Source organism: Chrysochloris asiatica, unplaced genomic scaffold (assembly GCF_000296735.1).
Source record: "Chrysochloris asiatica unplaced genomic scaffold, ChrAsi1.0 scaffold00054, whole genome shotgun sequence".
Lineage (NCBI taxonomy): Eukaryota > Metazoa > Chordata > Mammalia > Afrosoricida > Chrysochloridae > Chrysochloris > Chrysochloris asiatica.
In genome coordinates this window covers 5,251,726-5,261,038 of record NW_006408572.1, presented here as the reverse complement: position 1 = coordinate 5,261,038, position 9,313 = coordinate 5,251,726, and the positions used below count along the sequence as shown (strand labels likewise).

General features: G+C 40.3%; 1 protein-coding gene across 1 annotated transcript in view; it reads left to right on the top strand.

The window, feature by feature from the left end:
- Nucleotides 1–9,313, top strand: part of ZZEF1 (zinc finger, ZZ-type with EF-hand domain 1) — a 150,169-nt gene that overhangs the window by 29,567 nt on the left and 111,289 nt on the right. Inside the window, exons 2-3 of the mRNA XM_006863278.1 lie at nt 2,703–2,847; nt 7,073–7,267. Coding sequence (XP_006863340.1) covers nt 2,703–2,847; nt 7,073–7,267 — 340 coding nt within the window. The remainder of the gene's footprint in view (nt 1–2,702; nt 2,848–7,072; nt 7,268–9,313) is intronic.

Genomic DNA, 9,313 nt, shown 5'->3' with positions numbered 1-9,313 from the left:
AGTATTCCTTTATATGTGGTTCAGAGTTCTGGGACCATCCCCTGAGCCTGCTTGGTCGGGTATTCTGTGTTGTTGTTGGCAGAGCTCTTTGCTACACGTCCACCCGATCCGCCATCTTGTTTGTTCTCTCCTTCCATTTGCTTTAGCATCTCTATGCTGTAGAGCAAGTTTCAGAGTCTCTTCTGACATCCATTTTGGTCTTTCTTTCTTGTCTTCGTACTGATCTTTTGCTTTCTTCCTATATGATGTTCTTGATGTCATCCCACAACTCCTCTGGTCTTCTGACAGAGAACTGCCAGGGGTTCAAGCTAGATTCAGACAAGGACATGTAATGAGGGATATCACTGCTGATGTCAGATGGATCTTGGCTAAAAGCAGAGAATACCAGAAAGATGTTTACCTGTGCTTTATTGACTATGCAAAGACTTTCGAGTATGTGGGTCATGACAAACTATGGACAACATTGTGGAGAATAAGTATTCTGAAACAATTGTGCTCATAAGGAACCTGTACATAGATCAAAAAGCATTTGTATTATTATGGTCCATTCTATTTTGAGGAGGCATCTCTTCCCCAGGCGTATTTTGGGTGCCTTTCAACCTGAGGGGCTTATTTTCTGGCACTATGTTTGATAATTCTCTGCTACGTTTACAAGGTTTTCAGTGGCTAATCATTCAGAAGTAATCCACCTCTCCCTCTTCCAAGTCTGTCTTTGTCTAGAAGCCCAGCTGAAACGTGTCCACCATGGGTGACCCTGCTGGTATTTAAAATACTGGTGACATAGCTTCCAACATCACAGCAACACACATACTACCATGGTATGACAAATTTACAGACATTAATTAGTGTAGTCTTAATCCCTTGGGTGATGCAAACAATTTGTGATCGTCCACTCCCTAAAGGGTGACAGTTCAAACCCACCCAGTGGCACTGTGGAAAAAAGTCCTGGTGATCTGCTTTAATAAAGAGTATAGCCACATAAACCCTATGAAGCACAGCCCTACTTTGTAACCTGTGGGTTCACTGTGAGTTGGAATTGGCTCCAGGACAACAGGTTCTAGCGTAGCCTTGGCCCTTATTAACTTTGTGGATTATTTTGCCAGGTTGAACAGATAAAATAATAATGCTGCAAGCCTTCTGTCTTGTGTTGCTTCCGAGTGCTCTGTCTCCCATTCTGCATATATACCCATGATTTTTTTTTGTTTTTTACTCAAACATAGTAGTTTGAATTTGCTCCTATTAAACACTGCCTTGTTAAGAGGTTTGTGATGGAGATGGGGATGTTTGTGTCACTCTTGAGGCATCAGTGTGACATTTCCATACTTTATAAAGGGGAGAAATGAAGAAAATGGACTGAAGTTGTAAGGAAGAGAGAGGGTTGTTTAGAAAGAGGGTAGAAGGATCATGAAATCTTTCATAGTAAGGAAGATCTGTGAATGAGTGTTATCAACCAGCATGGCAGAAGACAAGTTATATTATGGATAAGGATTAGTGAAAATGAGACTGTGAACTTGATAAACCAAGTTAGCGCTGGTGTCTGGAGAGTGATTAAAAGAAAAAGCCCAGCTAAATCTTAGGGTATTACTTTAAGACATTTTTTCTAATTCTTGCTCTATATTTGTCACTTCATAGCCAGCTGAATAATCTTGCAGTGGCTGCATTCTCCCTAAATTACCCTCTAGCGAGGGCCTACTTTCTTAGAAAAGAGATCAGATGATAAAATTTTGTGTACATATATACTTGTATACATGGGTATTGCAAAGCACAGTTGAGTTACTATCCTGAGTGTTTTTATTCTTTGAAATAAATAAATGGTGTGGCACTCACTGTCAGATAAAACTGGACCACAGTCTTCTTGGAAACCATCTACAGGGTTTCTAGGAGATGGAACCAACTTGATGGCACTTAACAACATTGGTATACACAAACATATACAGTCATGTGACACATTACGTACGTTTGGGCAACATCCGACCCCATATACACCCATGGTCCCATAAGCCTATCCTGACCAGCATCCTGATCAGAAACTTGACATAGTGGATGTAACTGGACATAATGAACATAACAGCTTCCCTTGTACAACACGTCTATCTCATGTCTCTTGTATGCAGAGTGAATGTGCTGCCAGGTGTATAACTGTATAGTGTATATACACTGTGATATGGTATTTACACAACACCTAAATCACAAAGGTCTGATTTCAGCGTTCTGCAGACATAAGTGACTCATAAATGTGTATGTGTCGACACACTTATCTAATCCCTTATTGTACTTTCTCTTACACATACATAGAAAAGTTAACATGTACAGGCTATACTTATAATGTTCCACGTAAATGGCACAGTTAAGATGATTTGAGGAAGGTTGAAAATATCCTCAAACCTCTTCACTGAGATACTGAAGCTCAGTACACTGCGCAGCAGCAAGCTAGAGGTGTTAAGAGCAATCAGACTGACGTTAATGCATCTGGCAAACCAATTTTGCCTCCACTCTAGTGCTAGCTACAAAGGGGGCTTCAAAAAGTTCGTGGGAAAAAATTCCATTTTTCATTTTCCACAAACTTTTTGAAGTCGCCTTCATTTGTTACTAGTCTTGAGAATTATTTAAAAAAAAAAAAAAAAAAAGCAATTCACATTTTGAAACAGGCTTACTCCCTGTTTAGCAAGAGACCTGATGTTCTTGCATCTCTTATCTTGCAGGCCTTTGCACAGTTTGATGCTGAGGGTGATGGCACAGTTGATGCTGAGAACATGTTGGAGGCCCTGAAGAATTCCAGTGGAGCTAATCTTCAGGGGGAGCTGAGCCACATCATCAGACAACTGCAGGCTTGTTCTCTTGTTCCAGGTAACAGTTCCTGAGGCTGAAGAATGCTCTCATAGGACTAAAATGAACTTTGCTATGCTTTGTGTTGTAATTCGGTTGTAAGCTGTGGGCACCATGAAATAAACTGTTCTACTCAAAAGTATTCATTAGGCACATGTTCGGAATTAGTGTTCAGTATAACCATCTCTTTTGATCCCTAATGGCTGAGGAGTTCTACCATTTTGAATCAACTTTTGTCATGAGACAACCTTGCTTGTTGTTGTTAAGTGCTGTTGAGTTGTTCTGACCCATAGCGACCCTGCATAGGGTTTCTGAGAAGTAGCTGGTAGATTTGAACTGCTGACTTTGCAGTACAGTGCATTATCTTGAAGCACCACACCAGGACTCCTTATGTCTCTCTCTCTAGAAGCCTTTCCTGGCCCCTATTTTACTTTCTCTTAGCATCCTGCATTTCTTTCTTTATAGTGTATTAACTTATAATTCATTGATTTCTCATGTAGTTATTTATTAAGTGTCTGTCTTCATTTCTGTGATGTGAGCTTTGTGAGGAAAGATCTTCTCTCTCATTTCTGCTCATCTGGTACATTTCTTGGTATATGGGTAGGCACCCAGTCGATATTTATTTACTTTTTAAATCAAACTTCCCTTTGAGACTTAAATAACAATAAAAATAGCCTAAAATTAAGCAGTACTTCTTCAGAGGCAGTTCCTGAGTTGCAAATGGAATTCGTTCCTAAGTGTATCCTAAAGTCTGATCTGTAGGTAAGTTGGGACAGGTGCATACAGTTCTCATTCAGCATGACTTTAGGACAAGAATAGAGTCAAAGCTGCATGTGCAGCAACAGCCCGTGGTAATTGTGATGAAGAATTTGTTGTGGCTAAGAGTTGGTTTAATATTATGTAAATTTGCCCTCATTTCAAAGTGAAGGCAAATGACATATGATTAAAGGTCAGTTAGGACTTTTCCATAGAGTCCTGGTCAGCAGTTCAAATCCAACAGTGGCTCCGTGGGAGAAAGCTGAGGCTTTCTGCTCTGTAAAGATTTACAGCCTCAGAAACCCTATACAGGGTGGCTATGAGTCAGAACCAACTCCGCATGCAACAGCAGCAGAAGTTGTCCAGAATCTGGACACTTAAAACCCCCAGGGTGTTATTGTACCACATACAACGCACAGATGAAAAACCTTAACCTGGAATGCAGGGTTGGTGGTTCAAGCTCACCAGGCACTCCTCAGAAAAACCTATATAGAGTCACTATGAGTTGTAACCAACATGACAGCACTTAACAGTGTTTTTATATGATTTCTTTTGGGGGCTCAGCTTACGTAAAGACAGAACCATGATAAATTTGGACTTTTTTTGTTATAACTTGAAAAAAAACACCACTGCATATCACCCTATGAGTGTCGCTTTATCTTACCTGAGAACTTTCCTGGTTCTGTACACTCAGGTCATAACACTTAGCACAGCTAGCACAGCACTGGAGCTCAAATGGGCTTGCCAGACACATCAGCGTCAGACTGATTGCTCTTGCTGCCTCCGGCTTGCTGCTTGAATGGTGTTCTGAGCTGGGGAGGGGAGCTTCTGTATCTTAGCCAAGAAGGTCCAAGGATATTTTCATTTTTCCTCAAATCGTTGTAACTGTGCCATTTACATGGAACATTATAGGTAGTTCATACATGTTAACTTTTTTCCTACCCTCATGGCAATTAAAAGTATGCTTTAAATTATGTTTAAGTAACATAGATCTTGGAGTTTAAATATGACTCCCACCTTTGCATTACCAGATTTGCATTACATCCGCAGGGGCTGATGCACCCAAGATTGACAGGTCAGATGGCAGGCTTGTGGCTGCAGAGGTGAATGAATCCAAGGTTGGCAGTAAGATGGCAGGTTGTTGATGTCTCCTGGGATTGGCAGGCAGTATGATAGGACACTGACTCAAGTTGAAAAGGCCCACGGGTCAGATGAGGAGCTAGACCCAACAAAAAGCAAGCCAGCTTCTCCACAGTGCTCACATAGATTGAAAGCAGGCCCCACCCCTGAGGAAACTTTCTTTTCTTCATAGCAGGCTGCTCGCAGCTGACCTCATCATGGGGGATTACCATATCTTAACTACCAAGCCACTGAGAGCCCTGGCCCTGCTAAACTGACACAACCCTTAACTGCCGTATGTTGTGTTGTTATTTAGTGCTGTTAAGTCAGTTCTGACTCATAGCAACTATGCTGGTAGTTTTGAACTGCTGGCCTTTTGTAGTAGTACAGTGCTTATCCACACTATCATAGGGGGCCATTATAGGAAGCATAGCCAAGATGGGCTTCTTCAAGTGAAAATTTTTTTCTCAGCCTCATGTTTTATCTTCAAAATTAATGCAGGCTTTCATTTTGCTCTATGAGATATGTTTATTATTGAAAGCAGTTTCCCCGAGGGGCTTCTGGAGTCTTGACCTAGGTGTTGCTTACACGGTTGTATTCGCTTTGTGAAAATCCATGCTGCTGTGCAATTATAGTGTATTCACTTTTCATTATGTATACTAAGTTTAAAGAAAAAAATTCCCCAGATCTCCAAATATTTCTGAGCGCCAGGAAAATATGTCACGTATGTCTTCTTCCAGCAGCCCTTGGAGATAGGAGCACCTCAGTTTGAGACATATGCTAAACAGGGGTAGACATGGTCTGCTGTATGTTTTTGAAAGGTTGTTCAGATTAATGGTGCATGGGGAGCCACAGAGGTGTCTGGGAGATGGCCAGGTGAGGCTGACTCTGGAGGCATCACCCTGGGGAGAAAGAATTGGAATGAGGCAAGGAGTGTTTGGAGGGAGGTACTAGGAGGGTACCTGTTCCTGTCCCTTCTTTGTTGACCTGTCATTTTCCTACATTATAAGAAAAAGGATACCTGTACCTTTGGGTGCCTACCCGCCTCACCTTGCTGTGAGAACAAAGTGAGATAATGTATGTGAAGGCCTCTTGTCAACTGTAAAATGCCACTGGAAATTGATGGTATAAAGGTAGTGGCTATATTATTGTTGGAGTTCTGGTGTGGTGCTGTAGGATAAACACTAGACCACAAGGTTGATTTAAACCAAAAAGTCACTCCTTGGAAACCTTATACAGGGTTAAAATGAGGTGGAACCATCTTGATTGCACTTAACAACAACATATTATTATTATCATTGTTTCACGGAGCTTAGTATAAAAGCAGTTATGCTGTTTATCTTTAATGCAACAAACTAATTCCTAGCTTATATTCTGTGTAAGACGTTGAAAATTTGTAAACAGTATTTTTTTTTATCTACCACTCCCCTCCTTTTGTTACAAAATGTCTACCTTTACATTTGCAACATTCACAATCCTTCCTGATAGCAATTATTCACTATTGAACCATAAGAGTCTTATCCCCATCTCCTTTCACCAGTCCCATCTAGACAGGTTGGAGACCACTCAGTGGAGATTCTACTTTCCCCACACCCTCTGAAACTTAGCTGTGTCCCATATAGTTTTGTTTTTTTTTTTAATTTAAGGTTTTTATTGTGGATTGAGTGAAAGTTTACAGGGCACATCATCAGTTTCACATTCAACAATTCATATAACTTGTTTCATTACATTGATTATACCATCAGTTAAAAGTATTTTTCTTTATCCACTTTAGCTTTTTTTTAAAAAACCCACTCAGGCATATATAATAAATTACATCTCCAAACTGCACATTCTGCAAGTCTGCTCCTGGCCACCAGTTCTTAGTCCTTCTCTTCTTAGTTGATGAATCTAGAGTCCTCCATGTCCCCATCTCTACCTCCATCTCTGGTGCTGCTGCTTCTCTGGATAAGGTCCCACATTCTATTTGTGTGTTCCTCTCTTGATGGTCCTAGGGTCCTCTGTTTCTGGACTGTAAGATTAATCACTGCCCTTTTTTTTGTTACAAAACATCTACCTTTACAATTGTAACAGTCGCGTTGTAATCAGTATTTAAGTGCTTATAAATTTTAAAGATCTGATTGAAGCAGTCATTATCCTAAGTCTTTGAGACTCCTATTCAACTCAAATTAAAACATTTTAAATTGAGATAGCCACAAGCTCATGTCTTTAAAGCTTACTTAGATTTTTAAATGATTAAACTGAAAGTACCTGTGAAGATTGTCAATGACTGCTTTTAATTCAGCTACTTCAGATAAGCCACCAGGCAGAGGATATGTAAATTATTGTGGTATGTTCCCTAAGATATCAAAAATGGATTTTGTCTCCTTAGGTTTCATAGACATATTTTCAGAGTCCAAAGAGGGCCTGGGTGTTCACTCTTCCATGATCCTGCGCTTCCTGCATCGCAACCGCATCTCTAGCACAGTGATCCCCTACCCGATGCTGGACCACTGCAATAACATGAGCTCCATGAGGTCGTCTGTTCTAAAGGAGTCACTGGATCAACTTATACAAAAAGAAAAGGGTATGCGATGACTTTGCTTGTTTTTTTCCCCCTGAAAATACTCATTTCTTTTTCTAAATAATAGTCTTTATTAATAGGATGAAGTAATCCTCTTTATTTCTGAAATACCATTGTGATCTGTTTGTAGCGTAAGACTGAGTCTCCGTGACTCCTACCACCACTACCTGCTACACACACGTAGCACAGTACTTTCATTTTTAAGCAACTGGTTTATCATCAATCACGTCTGTGCCTAGTTGTGACTTCAGGGAGCCCTCTCTTGATCACGCTATCTAATGCTGCATCACCATTTCCCACCTCCTGATCACTGCCACCTTTGCAGGTTTCATATTCTAAATAGTTTTTATCACCATCTGATGAAGTGCTGTGTTATTAATTGACTTGCATGTTGTCTGTCTCCCCCCTTAAGCGCATGGCTTTTGTCTTGTTCACTTCCTTAGCCTTAGCACCTTGACTGTGCTTATTAGCACATGGTAGATACTCAATAGGTCTACCACTACAGACTGACATAGTGATGGCAACAGAAATGAATACTGTAAGGAGACAGCTCTCTGGAAGATAATAGAATCCAGAAATAGACCCAAGTACATGTGCACATATAGTACCAGATCAAGTCAGCATTACAAACCAGGAAGGAAAGGTGAATGCTTCTACAAGTGGGGTTAGGAAAACTAGTTAGTTATTTAGAAAACAAATAAAACTAAATTATTACCCCTTTCCATTCATGTAAGTTTCGCATGGCTCAAAAAGTTCAACTAAATAGGAAGCTGTAGGTTCTAGTTATTGTTAGGTGCCATTGAGTCAATTCTGACTCATAGCAACCCTAGGTAACAGAATAAAACACTGTCCAGTCCTGCACTGTCCTCACACTTGTTATGTTTGAGCCCATTGCAGCTGCCACTGTGTCTCTTTACCAAGCATGACATCCTTCTCCAGAGACTGGTCTTTCCTGACAACACATCTAAAGTACAGCAGACAGATTCTCACTATCTTTGCTTCTAAAGAACAATTTGCCTGTACTTGTTTCAGAATAGGTTTGTTCATTCTTCTGGCAATCCATGGTACTTTTAATATTTTTCTCCAATACCATAATCCAAATGCATTGATTTCTTCTGCAGTCTTTCTTATTCATTGTCTAGCTTTGACATGCATATGAGACAATTGAAAATACCATGGCTTGGGTCAGGTGAACCTTTAGTCTTCAAAGTGCCATCTTTGTTCTGTAACACTTAAAGATGTCTTTGGCAGCAGATTGGCCTGATACAATACGTCACTTGGCTTCTTGACTGCTGCTTCCATGATGACTGTGTATTTAAAATGAAATCTTTGAGAACTTCAATCTTTGTTTTTCATGAAGTTGTTTATCAGGCCAGTTGTGAGTAGTTTTATTTTCTTTACATTTGAGGCGCAATTCATACTGAAGGCTGTATTCTTTGATCTTCATCAGTAAGTGCTTCAAGTTCTGTTCGCTTCCAACAAACAAGGGTGTGTCAGCTGCAGTTCGTACTTTATTAATAAGTCTTTCTCCAATCTTGATTACATGTTCTTCTTCATATAATCCAGCTTCTCAGATTACTTGCTCAGCATATATATTGAATGTATATGGTGAAAGGATACAACCCCGATGCATACCTTTCCTGATTGTAAACCACACAGCATTTCCTTGTTCTGTTTGAGTGATTGCTTCTTTTTTTTTTTTCCCCCCAGGTTCTTTATTTTATTAACTCATATGATCCTTACATTCACTTTCTGAGACTGGTGTTATCCCCTTTTTTTCAAAAAAATGTTTTATTGTGAATTATGTAATAGTTTACATGGGAGAATATTAGCTTTACATCCATCCTATCATGTATCGTTTCATTGCCCCATGGTTACAATCCCCTCTATGCATCGTCAGCCAACCACAGGGTATACGCTGCAAGCCTGCCCTCCGGTTGTCAACACACAGTCCCTCTCCCTCTCTGTGTCTAAAGTCCCCAGCTGCTCCATCTCTCCCTCTCTGTGTCTAAAGTCCCCAGCTGCTCCATCTCTCCCTCTCTGTGTCTA